Source organism: Fistularia commersonii, chromosome 2, assembly GCF_037954325.1.
Source record: "Fistularia commersonii isolate RoL2024-O1a breed Wild chromosome 2, RoL_Fcom_v1.0, whole genome shotgun sequence".
NCBI classification, from domain to species: Eukaryota; Metazoa; Chordata; class Actinopteri; order Syngnathiformes; family Fistulariidae; genus Fistularia; species Fistularia commersonii.
The window spans coordinates 18,424,978-18,443,255 of NC_141285.1; the positions used below are offsets into that span (position 1 = coordinate 18,424,978).

Below are 18,278 nucleotides of genomic sequence, written 5' to 3' on the forward strand. Positions count from 1 at the left end.
GGGAGACAATTAGGGAATATCCGTAAGTTCAGGAGCCGCATACTAAAAAACGCAAATCACTATTTCCCCATCTGGCCCCTACTGCGCTGAGAACTGCAGCTGAGGTCCGATTTCACCTGTCAATCACCGCAGCCTCGCTGTGGGGTGTGTGTCCTGGTGAGAGAGCCTACCCCCGAGTCATTAGCACACACAGTCAAACTGTACTGAGAACTGCCCTGCATCGCTCTGCTCTGCACCGCGGTTTAAATATCCCCAGCCTGTGACAGGATCAGTTTAGCGATCTGTAGGATTGATCTCCTCTTTAAAGTTTTGCCTGAGGCGACTCTAATTGGGAACGAGGCTGCCTCCGACTCCCCTCACTCCCTTAACTGTCAGTCTTGGCTTTGTTTACTGAGGACATGCCCAAACCTATTTACTCAATAATGAGGAGACGTGGTGGGGATGCTGCTGATCACATTGAGGCTCCCACTGGGACCGCTGCATGCTGGGAAGGGTGGAAACATCATTTTAGACTTTGAGCTGGTGAAAGTTAGATTATGCTTTTACTATAACGCGGAACGGTGAATATTTTTCCTCTTTGCTTTCTCATATGGCTCTCTTTACTTGATTAACAGGGCATTTGTTTACCTTGGGGAATTTACTGTTTTCTCTTCTGTCATGTTGTGCAGTTAACAAAAATAGAACCACATTGAAAAGCAAGCGGCATTTTTTTATGCCACCTTAAAAGAATTAAAAGTGGACCAGAAAGCACTGTGGAGAGGAGTCATGATTGGAGTAGTTGGCCCTTTTGGGCTATTTTCTCATCGCTTGAAGGGAATTCCTCAAATTCTCTCTCATTTAGGTTGTTTTCATTTACACTGAATGGCAAAGCCTTTGGTGTGGATGTTGAAGCTAAGGAGTCCATTGATGCCTATTGGGATTATGGATGATGAAGTGGAGAAGCTGCCGCTATCAGAGGGACACAACACTGCTCTTAATAGAAAAGCATTTAGAAAGGCAGTGGAGAGGAGGTGGCGGTGCTGGGGGGGGGGGGGGCTCTCTGACACTCGACTGATAAGAGGCAGCTCTTCAGAAGTGGTTTTGTGTACAATGAAACATGCTGATGGGGATACAATGACACACACGTTGCGCCTGACAGGTGGTGATTTAGACGTGGAGTTGAAAAAAAAAAGGACCACAGAGCAGAGTTTCATGACACGATACCCCGACTGCAGAAATTTATTGTAAGACCGCCTGCGCGCTTTTTTTTCTTTTTACCTATTGGTTTGATTTTGAAGGAACTTGCCTTGTCATTACTTCTATCCGGCTTTGACAGGCAACAGAGGGAGAGGAGAAGGGAGAGACAGAAGTTAGAGGAGTAGTGGCACGGGAGTGAAAGAGAGATATGCAGAAAGAGAGAGCTGTCAGTTTGAAGAATGAGCCAGATAGGAGGAAGGGACTCGGCAGATGGGCACAAGAAACCGACAGCGCACTTCTCAATTAAACATGTAAATACCAAAAGCAGGCTGCGATAGAAATGAGAACGCAAAGTAAACACAACACTGTGCTGTGATTACAAGCTAAAACAGTACCTACCCACCCCTGCCGTTATAAATCTGCCTTTTACGTATATATTTTGCCTTTTGTTAGTCATGACCTGTGGCTAAGTACACTCGCGCCAAATCTGATTCTTTAAGAAATTGCAAATGTCAAGAACATTTCTACGTACATCAGAGTGACCCGCTTTGTGTTTCTCTGTTGTAAATTTTGCCCTATAATTGTTGTCCATCATTTTTTTCTACATACACGTCTCACCAACCGCGCCCTGCTGTGAACTACAGGAAGTATCTTAAAGACTTCTCTAGGCAATGTCTCTGACATTAATAACAATGAGATTGGCATAACCACAGAAAATTCTTAGGGAAGATTCACAGTTTGACATTCAGCCCAGATGCTATCTATGAGCCTTGGTGTATAAAAACCACAGAGAAGACAGACATCTGTCACTTGTTACCTTTGAAGTGAATAAGAGAGGGATGCAGAAAAACACAGTGGACAAAAGGCCATTCTGACCACAGACCGTCAGTGTTTACAAACGGAAAGAGAGAGTGACAGGAGAAACTCAAGATGAATGGATCACTGCTGTTGATCTCTCCTCCTCATTCCATGTGCTAAGTTATTCCGTGGCTGCTACCCTGGTGGGGGGTGTAGGGAAACAGGAAGTTGAGAGAGGCAGGCAGAGGCAGACAGAATGCCTCAAGGACTCAGGAGGAGTAGAGAACTGCAGCCTGCATGGGAAAATAAAACTCCCTAACAACTTACTGTACACTTCTCTAACCTGAGGTACCAAACATTACAAATGTGAACATAATCCACATTTTAATGAGTGGATGATGCTATGTTAAAGCAATATTTGCAATAGTGTTTATTTGTCCGTGAAACATCTGTTGAAATTCGCCGCAGAGCCCGCGCTGCAAATTTGCGCTACCGCTGCGTATTTTAATTAATTATTACAACAATGGCTGCGTGCGTATCTCCTGTCATGCCTTTTCAGACCTGTTTCTATTTCAGTTGCACGTCAAGTGAGAGCAGCTATATCTGGCTGGCAATTAAGCTGGTCCTGCCTCCCCTTGATGCTTGATTAGTCCGATTGATGGAGGAGGCCATATGTGGTGGTGTCAAAACTTGGCAGCCTGGCTCCATCCTCTCAAATGAGAGGCAGGCAATAAAGAGGCAGGCTGCCCAGAGTGGGTGCACGTATGCAAGGGGCCTGCAGCGCCACGATTTGGGCACCCCCCCACCCCCCACCCCAACCTCCCCCAATATGCTGCATTTTCATTTTCGGGGCACTGACCACAGCAGCCAAGTTCTCATCAGGACAGAGGTGGCCACCGGCTAAGGGTGTCACGGTACTGAACCCTCTGGGCCACAAGCTTCAGGCAAGGTGTGTGTGTGAGGGTGTGGTGGTGGTGGTGGTGGCGGCGGTGGGGAGGTGGAGTGTTAGTTAGTTGGGATGGGGGGGGATTTAGAAAGCAGAAAAATATGGCCCCCTTCCCAATCTCACTCGGAGACAACAAAAAGGGAATGCTTGAGAAGGGGAAGCAGCGGGAGGAGAGCACAAAGACAAAGGCGCGGGCAAGGTCAGTCTAGCTAATGGGCCTGAGCCGTAGGCTGCCTGGGGCTAGGCACACTTCTGTTCTCTCTCACACACTGGGCCTTCAAAGACCCTTCAGTCCACCCCTCTCCTTCGCTCCTCTCTTCCTCTATCTCTTCCACTCTTTCATTCTTTTCCCCACTTCCATTTGTGACACTTCCTCCCTTCAAAGATTCTGCACAGGTGCCTTTTAAAAACGCGCCTTCCGCGAATCCCCCCCCCCCCCCCCCCAAAAAAAAATAGTCTTTCGCACATCACATCAACAATAGCGATGTTAAAGACCGACGATCTTCCAGAGAACGTTACAGTCGGCGTTTCAAAGACGTCTGAGAAGATATATTTTTCAAACCGCAGTGTTTCATCTGCCTTTCACGACCGCTGTCACGGCCAAAGTGCAACCCCGGGGAAGTGCCAAGAAGACGCTATCGGAAATGAGGAGGAGGCGGAGTGTTGTTGTCAGGTTGGCTGACTGGCATTGCTTGGCTCCACTCGAGGGCTCCTTTAATGTGCAGCGGAGTAGAATAAGTGAGTGGCTGTGGGCACCAGCTGAGCTCACTCTCGTCTTTGCCTGGTAGCGGAGGGGTGAGCCGCTGCCACCTGACACTGGGCACGCAGCTCAGGGCTCCTCTTGGCAACATGGTACTGCACACATGTCCCCTCATTTGGATGGAGATTCAGACACAACACACAAAAGCTTCACCCCACCTTCCCCCGTCCTCCTCCTCCTCTTCTTCTTCTCCCTCACTCACTCAGTCTCTTTCCCCTCCTGCCCCCCCCACCCCATCCTTTTCCTTTAGTTTTTGACGGCATCATAATAATCTGGGTATCTTCTTGATCATGCCCCGTGTTTTTTTTTTTTTTTTTTTCTCCCCCTCTCTCTTCTTCCTCATCTTCTCGGAGACGAGTTTGAAATTGCCTGCGTCAGGACTTTGCTAATTAAAGTCATACTTTCAAAAATGCCATAATAACTGTTAATTAGCTTGATGCTATTTTCAGCATAATTTGCTAATTAGTGGAAAACCTGTACAGCGTTTCTCTCTAATTACAGTATGGCTCCGCACGGCGCATCTGTGCCTTGACTCCAAATGATACCATTACAAAGTCCCGTATTACGCATTCTCTCAAAACAGTTAATTGCCTCCACAGATAGTGAGATACTTCAGTCAGCTGATTTTTATGGTAATAAATGGACAGGCACAGACACAAACCTCCCTGGTTCATATTTATGAAATATGAAAAAGGAAAACAACCTCCTTATGAGATGCATGGAGTTAGTTTGGAATATAATCTTGTTGGTTCTGTGATGATTTTGTGTGCTCATGCGTTGAGTTGCTGCGACTTTTAATGAAGTTTGATTTATCTAATGTTATAACCCTGTAAGCAAGTAAGCCATAACATTATAATTAAAGCAGTGGATGGGCAACGGCGCCCAGATCAGCTTGGCGTGAGGTGGAGGCAGAGCTCTGACGCACTGTACTTCCAGAGGTGGATGCCATGTAAATACACGGCGCAACATAATGTGGCCACGGCACATCCTATTACTGACAATGTAACTAACTTGTTTTCCCACCAGTTTTTTTTTTTTTTTTTTTTTTTTTTCCGGTTGTTGTAGCGTAGCAAGGAGAGACGTGACCACAGGTTGACCTCGATACATGTGTATACTAGACACAAATTATGACTCATTAAGTGCGGTGAGGACCGTGATTGGCATGACCCCTGACCTCTGGATGTCAGCTATGCCCATCCTCCACTTTGCCCCACTTTTGACAGCCACCACTCTGACAGGGCTAGCATTGGCGCTGGGTAATTAATGCACCACTTCAGAGACCCTTTCATTTATGGCTTCTGAAAGGCATTATTAAATTAATTAAACCACCAAGAGTTAGTCATTATGAAATCAGGAGGTTTACATGGATGACAGCGTTTATGAATTAAACATCCCCAAAGTTCCTCGCAGGAGATACCCCGAGCTGCGTGTGGGTACCTAGCGCGACAGATGTTTGCCCCCCCACACCCCCACAAACCCCCCCCGCACCCCACCCACCCCCCTCCTCGAGCTAACCTGTATTGCAAGCGATTTAGGTCTCATTTGGGGGTTTGAAAACTGAAAGCAGGAGAAAAAGAGGTTCAGGATAGCTAATGAGCAGAGAAAGAGAGGGGAAAAGGAGGTCACTAGCTCTGTTTGTCAGTAGACAGTACAGATGGTTGCGTTTTATACAATACAACAATGGCATACATCAATTTGTTGTTCGTTCTATCGTTAATAGATAGCTGCTCTCAGATGAATTGCAGGCTGCGATCAGTTGTCTGCGGGTTTCGGTTGAGAACTCCACATTTATAGCCTCCAAACATTTATAAAAGCTGTGCTGTTTTTAACTCGCCTTGTGATATGAAAACTACAAATGGTCCGTGAGAGAAATCCCATAAACTTGGGCTTAGCAGGGGAGCAGAGGGCAGAGATGAGTAGCTCACTCAGGAGCCTCGACGATAGACTCTTTTTCATCTGCGGACTGAGATTCGCAGATTATCTCAAGAGGCTCTCTATCTCTGTCCTCATCTCTATTTCTCTTTTTCTGTCTCTCCACCCTCCCTCTCTTGCCCCTCGATTCAGGAAGTTTGCCAGCTACTGTCTTTGTTTACAATGCCAAGGGAAAATGTCAGAGCCGTTGAGAAAAATATCCTTAGAATCTTTTTTTTTTCATCTTCTTAATCTAACAGTTTACTGAACTTGATAAGTGTCCTATCAACATGCTAATCAAATTACTTCGGAACCAAAATTGACAGTTTTCATTAATTATACAAGATTATTCTAATTGCAATTCAAATTTATTCATTCCGAACAGAAGGTATTCAGTAATATTTTACAAAATTTGCATATTAAATGGAGGGAGTTGTGCATTATGCATGGTAATGTATGCACAGTTTCTTATTTTTAACTTCACGGCCATATGTGGTGTCGTTGTAGGAGCAGGTGAAAAGTCTAAGTGTGTTTAATTTGCTTGACAAACATTCGGCTGGAGCTTGTCAAGAGGAGTATTGTGAATGCCAATCTTTATTCCCTCTTTATTGATTACCCCAAACTCCAAACATCTGGAGGTAAATGGCACTGAGAGAGATGAACTGAATCATGGGATTAGTACCTTCAATGACTGAATCACTATCAATTACTTCAATAGCATAATTCAAGTGTACTGCATAAAAGCTACAGTACCTTGGTTTGAGCCAGGATTAATATTGCAATTTAACGTAACAATGGAAGCATGGGAATGATATGGATGGCGTCCAACTTTTTCCCATTGATGTCATAAAGCTAATACCGTTATCTAAATACCAATGTATTTAATTCCTAATTTAGGCTTTGTTTGTAAAATGAAAAGGCTCAACGCATTAGGCACATGTTTTAAAAGGTAATGCATTCTGTGAATAAAATAACCTTATTTATTCACTGAGACGCAAAACCCCCAATTTGCTCTTTGTTTTTATTTCCTAGAGCGAGCAGTGAAGTGCAAACAGCTTACTGGGAAGCTGTTTACTACTGTATATGACAAAGAGTGTGCGTGTACGCGCTCGTAGGTGCGTGTGCGCGCTCGGTTTGTGTGTGTGCGCGTGTTTATTGGGGAGGGGGCAACTCTTCCAGCTCCACAGGCAAGGTCTTGTGTTGTAATGTGAGCGTAATAATTATCAAACAGCATCGGGGGCTCTGGGTATGGGCTTTAACAGGGGGAGAGCATGTTTGATATGTAGAATCAGCCCATAGTGCATCCATAGAGGGTGACTAAATCGCACGGTTCATGGATCACATTAGTATTGCGCTGCATCCACCCTCGCACTATAGGTGATTTCCATTTAGACACACATTTCCACATGAAGATAAATATGACTTGAATCGTAATTTCCCTGAAGTAAATATAATACAAATACAACATAATACAGTGTCAGGCCAGGCAGGCTAATAGATTACTAGCGTGTTTTCCATTTGTATGGTAAGTGGTGAACCTAGGTGGTGGTCTGGCGAGTAACAAATTGAATGTTTAATCCATCTCAGTGTAGATTGAGGGTATCAGAAAGATCGGTAATCGTACATGTTCTCTTGTGACTACCGGTATATTAGATATTTTTTCTCTTAAGGGGTATGAAGAATGTTGCTGGATTAACAAGGCATGCAAAGAGGTAGATTAATGCAATTTCTTATCTTTTCACAAGTTGTCTGTTGTGTTTCAAATTTGTATTTGATGCCTTATATTTCCCGTTGCTCTCAGGTGTAATCTTTGATGTTGGATTAGAACAATGACAGGAATATTAAAATGCGGTTTGATAGATATCCAAATGCCATTTTACAAGATGTAACGAAAAAAAAAAAACACTGTTTAAGTCGTAACAACTGACACTAAACTCTATATATTAATTCAACATTTGCATGTATTATTTTCTCATGGTTTCAGTGGACTAGATGTTGGAAAGATTGTTGTGGAGAAATGATGACAAATTTGCCAAAGATATGCCTCCTTAATGTTGCAAAACATTCTCTAAGTACATATTTAAATCTTTAATAAATGTTTGCTCTGGCATTTTGGAGAAGCAAGATTAGCGTCATCTGCACGGCATCTTGTATAAAGTGTGACAAATTGGTATTTTTATATAGCTTAATCTGTTTACTATGATGTTGGTGAGAAGAATTATTACAAACTAATTAAAGAAATTACTTTGATATAATTAGTCAGATTTCAGGAAGCTCATTAGTAGTAATTTGCATGAAAAATAAGCCCTGTAGTGATGCTTAGACCAGCTATTCGATCTGCATTTTATCTGGTTACACATCAACCCCCATTATTTGTTGTTTGAGGCTGTCTGAAGTGGCCCACAATATTTTCAGTCATTGCCCTGAGAAGCAGCGGGGTGTCTTTCAACCATTTCCTCCCCAAAGCCAGTCAACCTGTATGTGGAAGCAGACACACGCCTCTGTGTACATAAGGCAGGAGGAGTGACTGGCAAAACACTGTCTATTTATCTGTCAGGTTGCTGACAAAGAACCGAGTTGACAAGCAAGGGTTTCCCTGAGCAGAGCAGGGGGGCTTTATTCACCGCACTTACATGCCCGGCCTATGCCCAGAGACTCATGTTATTTGCAAATCACACTCTTTGAAAACTCACAAACGGGGCGAGACGCGCCGCGCTACGGGTTTGTCAGCAGCCTTCACGACAGCTAGCTGTATTGCCAACAGTGTGCGGTTTCGGTGCGGAAGCAGCTTTCTCGTAGCATTTGCCATGCTGTCATTTTTTCCAACACATGCGATCTGTGTCTTCATGCTTGGGGTCCCCCCCCCCCCCCCCCAACCACCACCCCACCCCTCAGAGGGTTGCCATCTTCCCTTTGGACTGACAAATATACTGCCACACTCCAGATGAAATAAAAAAAAAGGGAGAAAAAAAAAGACTCCCGATATTATTTCATCCTCTGCTTAAGCGTGCGTTCTATTCACATGATCGTATAAAACCAATTATTTGAACGCGATTATTTTAAGCGCAGTATTTGAAACTCCGGGTGTCAATGAATCAAAGAGGAACACGAAAAAGGCCAATTCTACTTATTCTCTATACCCTTTTCCCACCATTGACGAAATCCTTTCCTAAACATCCGGACAGAGGAGCACTTGTGTGACGCTGATGTCACGGACCTACCTGGCCTCCCTCTCACAAAAGCTAAGGTATCATTACTGGGTTCACACAATGGCCATTCAACCAAGTCACTGCACTCCTCGGGACTGAGGAACAATGTTATTTTTTGTCTCAGAATTATAAAGACAGAGTTTTGCAGGAAACCTGACAGACAAAACCCTTTAGAGGTAAATGCTCCAGGCGGCTTTTGGGTTTAATCTTTTTCCATTAGCATTTTGCACCCCCCCACTCCCCACCCCCTTGCTTGCTCACATACAAAGACCATATTTACAGAGTCAAAAGTAAAGGCTTAAAGTCTCAGGAGGCTGTTTTTTGATCACAACTATATACCGATAATACTTTTTGCTTTCTTTTTGATGCAAATTCATTTCATGATCGACAGTCCACTCAAATCCTGCATGAGGATATACTTAATTTATTAAGGTCGATGTTTTCCATTCGGAAATGGGACGCAACAAAAATTTCATCATGTCAGACAAACTGTTACGCCACTGACCAAATATTTAGAGAAGTAAAACGTGCAAAGCATTTAAAAAAGTAATTAGGTCTGAATGCAGTTGTTTATATAATAGTTGTCAACAATACAGCTATGTTAAGGGTTCATATGGTACCTTTATGTGTATTTGGGCGCATGTGCGATTATGTGTGCACATTCACTTATGCTGCACACACACACACGTTTCGTGTGTACATGTGTATGTGTTGGTGTGTATGTGTGTGACTCCATGTGTGTGATTCATTCCAGGGCAGTTTTAGTCCTTATAAAATATTCATTTTGGTTGTGCAGGGCCCTGTAATTGCCATCTCTCACCCTGAATTATTTATACCTCGCACAGACTGACAAAGCTTTGCCATACGGCCCCAGATGAATCAGAAAGCAGCCATCTCTGCTGCCAACAGCACTGGGCTTTCACACAAATATGGCAGCCACGTCTCTCTGCCTGGCCCCTCTTAATTTGACATTTTCTTTTTCCCCCTGCCTTTGTCCTAGGTGCACAGAAAGGTTACCTGTTAGCTTTAAGCACCGACCTGCTCTCTGTCTTTCTGCCTCTATCCCCTGCTCTCTGTCTTTCTGCCTCTATCCCCCCTGCCTACATGACAGTCCACGGTGAGTGTTTTTTTCTTCTGAGAACACATTAATGTGGCGGCAATGTCAGAGTGGCTGCCTCATGTTTTATGATGACTGACCAGTCATGACAGCCACTTTGGATGTATGTATTATACATTAGTAATAATACGATAAAGAAATACACTCATATACGTTTGAGCACGCATGGACGGACAGCAAAAACCACTGACTCACAGATCTGTGTGCAAAGCTAACACATAAATACACATGCAAATAAGCTCCCGCCTTCCTGCTGGATACAGCGTGACTGTCAGTAAATGGTCAGAGCCCCCCTGCACTGCGTTCCTCTGCTTCTTGCCGGGGCCTGATCACTCCAAGCTGCCACAGGAGAGATGGTGGTGTATGGCTCTCATTGTTGATCAACTCTGGGGCCTTCCAGGACCCCATGTCAAACACCCTAAATACTACTATTCACCCCGGCCAGTAACTCCAACACATGCTTATCTTCCATCTCACTAGTGCGGGGAGGTGCTGACTGGTATTTCCTCAAGGCCCCGAGCGCCAGCGCTGACCAGTAATCAAAGCGCCACATTTCTCCTGCGCAAAAACAACCTGAAGATACCTCCTTGCTGTCCAGCTGGCGAGCTGAGTAAACATTCCCATATTGTTGATGCATACGATCATTTTTCCGAGCTGTCAACAGCTGCAAGACGGACATCGCTTTGGCAGACATCGTCATTATCACTAATTATCCTAATATGTTTGTTGCAGTTCCACTGATTATTTAATGATATTTATGAATTCTATTTTGGATGTAAATGATGCGGGATATATACGTCGACCGACAATAACCGCTGATTTTTTTTTTCAACGGGCCGCTGGAAAAAAGGTCCGGGCTCTTCTTAAATTATCTAAAAAGCGCAGGTCATACACGGAGTAAAACAAAGAAAAGCATGCAACAGCACACAGCCTCAGCAGTATCATCGTGTACGGCAATGGTGGAGGTGGAGTGAGAGCTTGGGGCTAAACATGCAATGTGTGGCTGGCGGAAGCTAAAAGCTGCATAAAGCACACAACCTTAGTCCACCGTTAGCAAGTGATGGATAGTTAGCGGGAGCTCTGAGTCTTCGTCTAATCTGTTACAGTAAACCTGTGCCAAAGCCTGAAGGGAATCGGTGGGGGCTTGCTGGGAGTGGGTTTGACGTGAAACCATTTGTGAAGACAAGCGATTCTCTTAAGTAAGAAACTAACAGTGTCCGGAGAGAGAGACAGGGAGAGAGAGTGTGAGCGAGCGAGAGAGAGAGAGAGAGAGAGGGACACAGCGAGTGAGAGAGAGAGAGAGAGAGAGAGAGAGAGAGAGTTTGAATGAGCCAGACAGGAGGTGAGGAGAATGAGTGAAAGTACAAGAGAGGGAAGGAGGAAGAACTACCATAATGAGTCTTGTAGCCATGGAGTAAATGAAGAGGGATTGACAGAGTGAGGGATCCTCAAGTGAAATAATGTCAATGCCACTCTGCCCATTAGAGAAAGAGGGGGATGGTGGAGGAGAGGGTAAAGAGGGATGAATCGAGGGACACAGCTACATCTTAGGGTGCAGGGGAAGCACATAAATTATTTGTGACACCCGTGCAATACACACACTGAAAACAAAAAAAAATAAAATATGTAGTAAGACAAGGAGCTGACAATAGCAACTGAAAAACGCAGCAAAACAGGGAAAAAAAAAAGTTGTGTCAAATGTATTCTACCTCAAATCTAGTTGGGATATTCATTGTTGGACAATAGTAATCAGAATGACATCTGCTTCGCTGTCTCAGAGGAGATGCGAGGAGTCAAGGAGAGGAAAGGGTTAATCTCCCCAAACCCAATAAGGTTGGATAGTGAGGCACTTGTTCCCTGATAAAGAAGTGATAGGATCTGTGGGTCCGGTCCCTCGGCGCTTGTACAGGGGTAGAGCAAATATTGTTAATGTGCTGTGGTTTACTTCGGCTAAGGCGAGAAAAACAGCTCTGCTTGACGAGAGAGGACAGCGGGTGAACCGGAATACGGCAGAAACAGCCACGCAGCCCCGCTCGGCCTCCCAGGGACTTAACAGGCGTATACATCAAGCCCACTCAGTTGCATACATAAGTGTTCGGGAAGATTAAGATCTATAAGTGTCTCTATTTCTCTTTTTACCTGCTCCGCCTTGTCACAACAGGGATCTGAATGCAGTTCAGTGGAGTGCCTAATAACTGGAGCAGTAGGTAGGGAAGGCAGGAGGTTTGACATTAAGACCCTGGCGTTTTGGAAATCCGATACGCTATTGACCCGTGTAGTACTATCTCAGCGAAGAGATCTGGTGTCAGCAGATTGTAGCGCGGTGTTGGTAGTCATCTCTTACAGGGCTCCTATAACAGGGGCCCATTGAGTCTTGGAGGCAGCTGGGGCCTGATGGGCTGGAGCAGGGTGGTGATCGATACTCACCATCCTGCAACGGATGACCTCACTGTCATGGCTGCCGGCTGTGGACACCACATGCTAGTTATTAGTGCCGGGGCACCAATCAGGAGCTTAGAGTTGTCAATACCTGACTCTTACTGATACCATGGCCATCTGTCAGTGTATTGTGTAATGGTCTAAATAAATACAGGGCCCATCTCTTGAACAATAACAACAAGGTGTAGCATTGACAGAAAACCAACAAAAGTAAAGTCGGAACTTTTTTTTTTTTTTTTGCCAGATACTGGTCGGTGAAAAACAATTTCAAGCGGCCTTTAACTTTTGGATTTCCTCTCAATTAAAAATAATTATTTCAAAATGAATGAATGAAACATCCAGTCGAGCTATAACCCGCACCGCCTTAATAATACAAAATGATCCTTATTTGCCCTCCTCACTCAAATCAAAGGGATGGACATTTATGCATGAATGACATCAACCCGGCAATTAAGTTGGCCACTTAAATGAGAGAAGGCCTTCACCTCGCCTGTTTGTTTTTCCCCCCCGCTCTCTCCTCGCTCTCACTCTCTTCTTTTTTTTCTGTTCCTCCCTCTGTTTGATGATGGGAGAGGGTGCGCTAGAATTAGGGCGATGGGTCTTCCTTTGAGTGTCAGCCTAAAATGATCAGAGTAAAGATAAGAGGGTCTAGCAGCCCTCAAATCAGTCAAAGTGCCAAAGTCGGCCTTTTTCTCCTCAATTACCGGGTCTGTGAAGCCAGGGAGTGGAAGGCGCAGAGCCTGCTGCATTACTAAAGAGACAATCTATTTCCCCTTTGACCAGAGGGAGAGAAATCATTATGGCATGATTAGTAGCTTCGGCAGTGGGCGAGAGTGGAGGTACTACAGGAGAATCGTATTAATTGCCTTAGACCAAGGCACGAACGGGATTGTTTTAATGTTGATTTGTGGACCTGTATGACTAGCTGTCAGACATAAAAGCTGATGTCAGGTCTTAGTTATACTGGCAGACTTCAGGCATGCAGACGGAGAGGGTTGATGTCAAAATGAGCTTCAGTGGTTGCCTGGGAAGTGTTTCTCTATATGCTTGTCGATGTCTTCCTTTTTGTCTTTCTTCACACTTCATAGTTTTCTTTTATGCCTCCTACTCCCGCCCCCCCACTCTCCACCCACCATCCCCCCCCCCCCCCCCAGATGGACTACACCCCACCCCTTCCCGCGCTCCCTTTCGCGCTCTCTATCTCCTCCAACTGATAGCTGCCTTGGCCGATTATTTCATCCAGTGCGGTCCACTGAGAGCCTCCTCTCCCAGCTTTGGAAGAGCTTTAATTAGCCATGTTAATATCCCCTTCATTGGCCTTAATATCACTCAACACCTTCCTCCATCTCAGCGGCCACCAGGGTCCCCCTGTCCTGTCAGAACAGCTGATTATTGAGAAGGATAGCTTTAATCAAACCTAATTGCAGTTCATTCTTTCTCTCTATCCCCCTTTGCCCTCCATTGCCAACATCTAATGGCAGCGACGACTTGATATCCCATTAAAAAACAATTAAACAACCTCCTTTTGTCTCCGTGCGTGCCAAAACACTAGCACAAACTTCTGTAGATATTTAAGAAGTAAGAGCGAGAGAGCGAGAGAGAGGAGGCCCGTCTTAATTGCTCTCCTTTTCACGAAGGACCAATTTGCACTGTGCTGATGGAGAATCTTAACCAACTCAAATGTAATGGATGCTATAGGACTACAGATGATGAAAATTTAGCTTATCTTTTTAGTGGAGAAATTGTGCTTAATTACCCCCATTACAGTAAACATAAAGGAGCGACTTTACGAGAGCGCGGACACTTAATTTCTTGTGCTTACTGCGCCCTCACCTTTGGTTTTGCTGTTGTAGTAGTAAAGTAAGGTAAACCACGGCAGAAGTAAACAAGAGGGTCGGCGGGATGAACTCCGAAAATAATGTCTTTCTTTTATGAAGTCTGTGCTTTGCTTGGCACGTCTATTCTTGCTCTGACATAAATTGTCCACAAACGATTGATGCACACACAAGCGCACGCAGACAAGGATTTGCGCGCACACAACCACACAGACAAACACACACAGACTAACACACACACACACACACACACACACACGCTCACATGCACGCCCGGCCTTACCCAATCTGTATGAGAGGCGACAGACAAATAAAAGTCGTATTTCAGGTCTGCTTTCCACAGATGTCTGCTGCTCTACATTATGACTCTTCGGGGAAATAAAAACAGGGTCAGGGAATTAGAGTACATAATGGTCATTTTGATGATCAGCCAACAGATGCAACCCGAAAACACCGTGAACACAATCAAGTGAAATGCACTAATGACAAGTCAGGTTTTTTACGGCCTCACCACACACCAACAGGCAATCAGCATTCTGGCATGGGTTAAAACGTCTTTTATTGATGTCCGAGCCAAAGCTCCTTGGATGCGGAGTGAAAATATTTTCTCACCTCTCCTTCTTCTCTTGGGCCCTCGCTGAAGTGCAAGGTATGGGAGTCTATCGAAGAACGCTTCTAAATGACCAGTGCATGTGTTAATGTGGCCAGGGTTAGGGGGGTCATTTTAGACTGATTTATTGCCTGGCTGGGATCCCACTGGGTGAACGTGAAGCCTTTAAGTGTTGTTAGAGTGTCCTCAAAGGCCACACAAGCCACTGTATTTAGCTGAATGAAACGGCCATGCAATCTATGGTGCAATCTATGGTAATCCAATGAGCCGCTGTGATTCCGTGCGGCGAGTTAGCATTACAATAGAAATTGTAGTATTGCATAAAACAGCGCGAGGGTGATGCGATTAAAAAAGACTATATATCACGACACGGTGCTCGGAATAAATCACAGAAAGCCAAGGCGCGATCTGTCATGATTCTGTGGAGAGATTTTGAAAAAGAACAAGTCAATTTCATACTTGATCTTGTATGGTTGTGTAAGATTTTCCAGGATAGGCCACATCTGTGATTTGATTTTTTTTTTCTCTCTCTCTCTCTCATCGCCTAAACTGTCGGGCTTCCCCTCTTAAATTTTTTTTTTTTTTGTCTTTCCAGCGCAATCTGAAACACAGTTCTGCTTTATCAAAAAATTAATAGATAAATCAATCTGGCGAGGCCGGTTGAGAAAGCGGTCCGAAGGCTGCTTACAAACCAACCAAGCCCAGATCTCACTCAGACGTGACATTTGTTCAGAGACGATTAGCCAGGTTGTAATTTGTGGCATAATTGCCTCACCCACCCACAAGTACATGGCTGTGTGTGTATGTACGCGTTATGTGTGTGTCTGTGTGTGGCATACGGTGGTCCCTGGAGTGTCCGCCTAATTGCCTGACAGGACTATAAGTTTTGTGGCGCGCTCTCACCTTGTTAGGTCCTTTATCCCTGATGCTCTTCAAACAAGGCCTGGTCACAGGTGGGCCTCATTTGCTTCCCTATTGAACAGGAGAACTTTAATTGCACAGGGGGCGTCCTGGGATTAAAGAGGTGGGTGGAATATCAAGTGACTTCCTGTATGTTAGTGGCAGATGGGTTTTGGGAGAGACCCATGAACTCAGGTGAGGATGAGATGACAAAGAGACTGATGGGGTTGATTTTAAGGGAATTATAAATACGGCAACTGATTGAGCTGGGACAGCGTCGGATCGGTGCGTTTTGGGCCGATTGGATGAAAGGATGATTGAGGGTTATCAAAACAAGATGAACAAACATCTTCCCTGCGTAATGATCTTGTTGAATATAGTCAAATTGAACGGTTTTTGCTTTTTTTTTGTGTTCTCTTACAGATTCTTCCTAAAGTTCTTTCTCAAGTGCAATCAGAACTGTCTGAAGAATGCAGGGAATCCACGAGACATGCGCAGATTCCAGGTGACTGAAATCCACTTCACACATATGTTATGCCTCTACACGGTTCTCACTTGTGGGTTCTCTTGTCTTCACACCCAGACACACAAAGTACTGTATATACATGAGTCGACACACACACACACACACACAGACACACACGCACACGACGCACACGTACGACTGTAATTCTATTATTGCCACTGGAGGAGGCGAAAAACTGAGGAAAAGAAGAGAGACTCCGGACAGAATATTTATTAGGGTATACCATCTGACACAAATAAAGATATAGGATTTAAGAGTGCCATCAATTGTGATCCTGACAGCTTTCTGAGCCTCAGCACAGAGGGGAGGACGATCCGACCACATGTAACAACAGTGTTAACTCAAGATCTGTCTGGCAGCGGAAATGCATACCTTCTTACACACATAGAAACAGACACACATGCACATGCATGCGCACGCATACATAGGCGCGACTATAGTTGCTTCCTCTATATGCCGCTCTCAATCTTACTCACATATGCATACACTTAAACGTACACATATGGAGTTCTCCGTATAGCCAATGAAAACCACTTTAAGCCATCTGAAAGCCATCATTATTGTGACCTGACAAAACGCAGCGATTTACACCAAAAGGACATGACCACTGAGCACTTTTACTGCTTCCTTAACCCTCTCGCCTCTAATGTGTCAAGTAGTTGAGCCTTGAAATTATCAGCTCCCCCCCGAACACCCCATTCTCCGCTTGCTGATTCATTTATCCAGCCATCCATCCATCCTCGCAAGACGTGTTCACCACAAGCGCCATGCTAGTTCAAGGCGTGATAGAGAGACAGAGAGAGACAGAGAGCGAGAGGGAGTTTTGTCCTATCAGGATAACAGCAAACTAAAGGAGGGCATCTGTCACTGACAGCAGTGCTCTGTGATACACAATCAAGCCAGAATCCTCTCGGAGGAAGCGCAGACATGAAACAGGAAAGACAGGGTGTCCCCTCCTGATGTCACCACCGCCAAGACCTCCCCTGCCTCCTCGAATATTCCCTCGGGGTGAATGTGGACTGATGCATGACAGGCACCGGGGCTTCCACTTCTCACATCTGTGTGTCAAAGGGTCCGCCGGAGCTAAGCAGGAGCTCTGCCCCTCTGTGAAATACAATGTATACGTTGAATGGAGAAACAACGAGATTTTGCAGATTTATTTCAGATCATCCCCCTCGTCTTTGGCCCTGCAGTTTATATGCCATTTTTTATTTTTTTCCTCAAATAGATTTCCCAGATGCTCTGCCATAGGTGTTTCTCTGGCCAAAGTTGTGTATTCTGCATGCCTTCAACTCCACTTATTACCCCGAAAAACCAGCTGGAGGCCAGAGAGGGCCCAATCCATCATCCTCAGCTTGGCCCAGCTCTGAACCTGCTCAAAAGAATGGAGCTCTTTCACTTCCCCTTCCCTGCCCTCCTCCCCCTCCACTCCCACCCTTCCCAAAACTAACCAAAAAAGTCCCCCCACCTACCCCCTCCCCTAAATTCCACTGCTACACCGAGGTCACTTACCGGCGAAGCAAACCTGAGAGGGGCTCTCTGTTTCCGGCTCAGACACACTTTGGCCATTCACATGTGGCTCGCTGTTTAGAGATGTGGTAGCTAAAAACAACAACAAAAATAAGCATTATGAAATATGGAGTGTGGCTTGGAACCCGATCCTAGTAAAATGTTTGTTGAGTGATCGGATAGAGTATGCCTCAGTTGCTAATGACTCCAGTAATATTTTAAAAGCGGGGGGGGCACCCTCCATCATTGAATAGATGGACAATCTGATCGATAATCCTGAGCTTTGGCTATGATGACAGTTGGTGGAGTGGGTAAACGGAAATGTATTTTAGTGATTGTAAAGTCAATTAGCTGTACACAAATGCGAGACACCGAGGAGCAAAAGCAATGCGGACGAGGGGTGCAGAAACTGTAATGTGATATTTCCGACCTCCTGAAACAGTCGCGTGATAACCAGACACAGCGGTGCTGTATTAAGCCAAAAACTGTAAAAAACAACTTTATGTCTCAGCCTTTTGTTTTTTATTTGAACAAAATGCTAA

The 18,278-nt window shown here is 44.9% G+C and overlaps 1 protein-coding gene across 6 annotated transcripts in view; it reads left to right on the forward strand.

Moving 5' to 3' along the window:
- LOC147236620 (transcription factor COE3) overlaps window positions 1-18,278 on the forward strand; it is a 66,838-nt gene that overhangs the window by 24,392 nt on the left and 24,168 nt on the right. For all 6 annotated transcript variants that reach the window (XM_086171641.1, XM_086171650.1, XM_086171657.1 and 3 more), the window contains exon 7: window positions 16,125-16,206. In XM_086171641.1, the coding sequence (XP_086027767.1) occupies window positions 16,125-16,206 (82 nt within the window). The remainder of the gene's footprint in view (window positions 1-16,124; window positions 16,207-18,278) is intronic.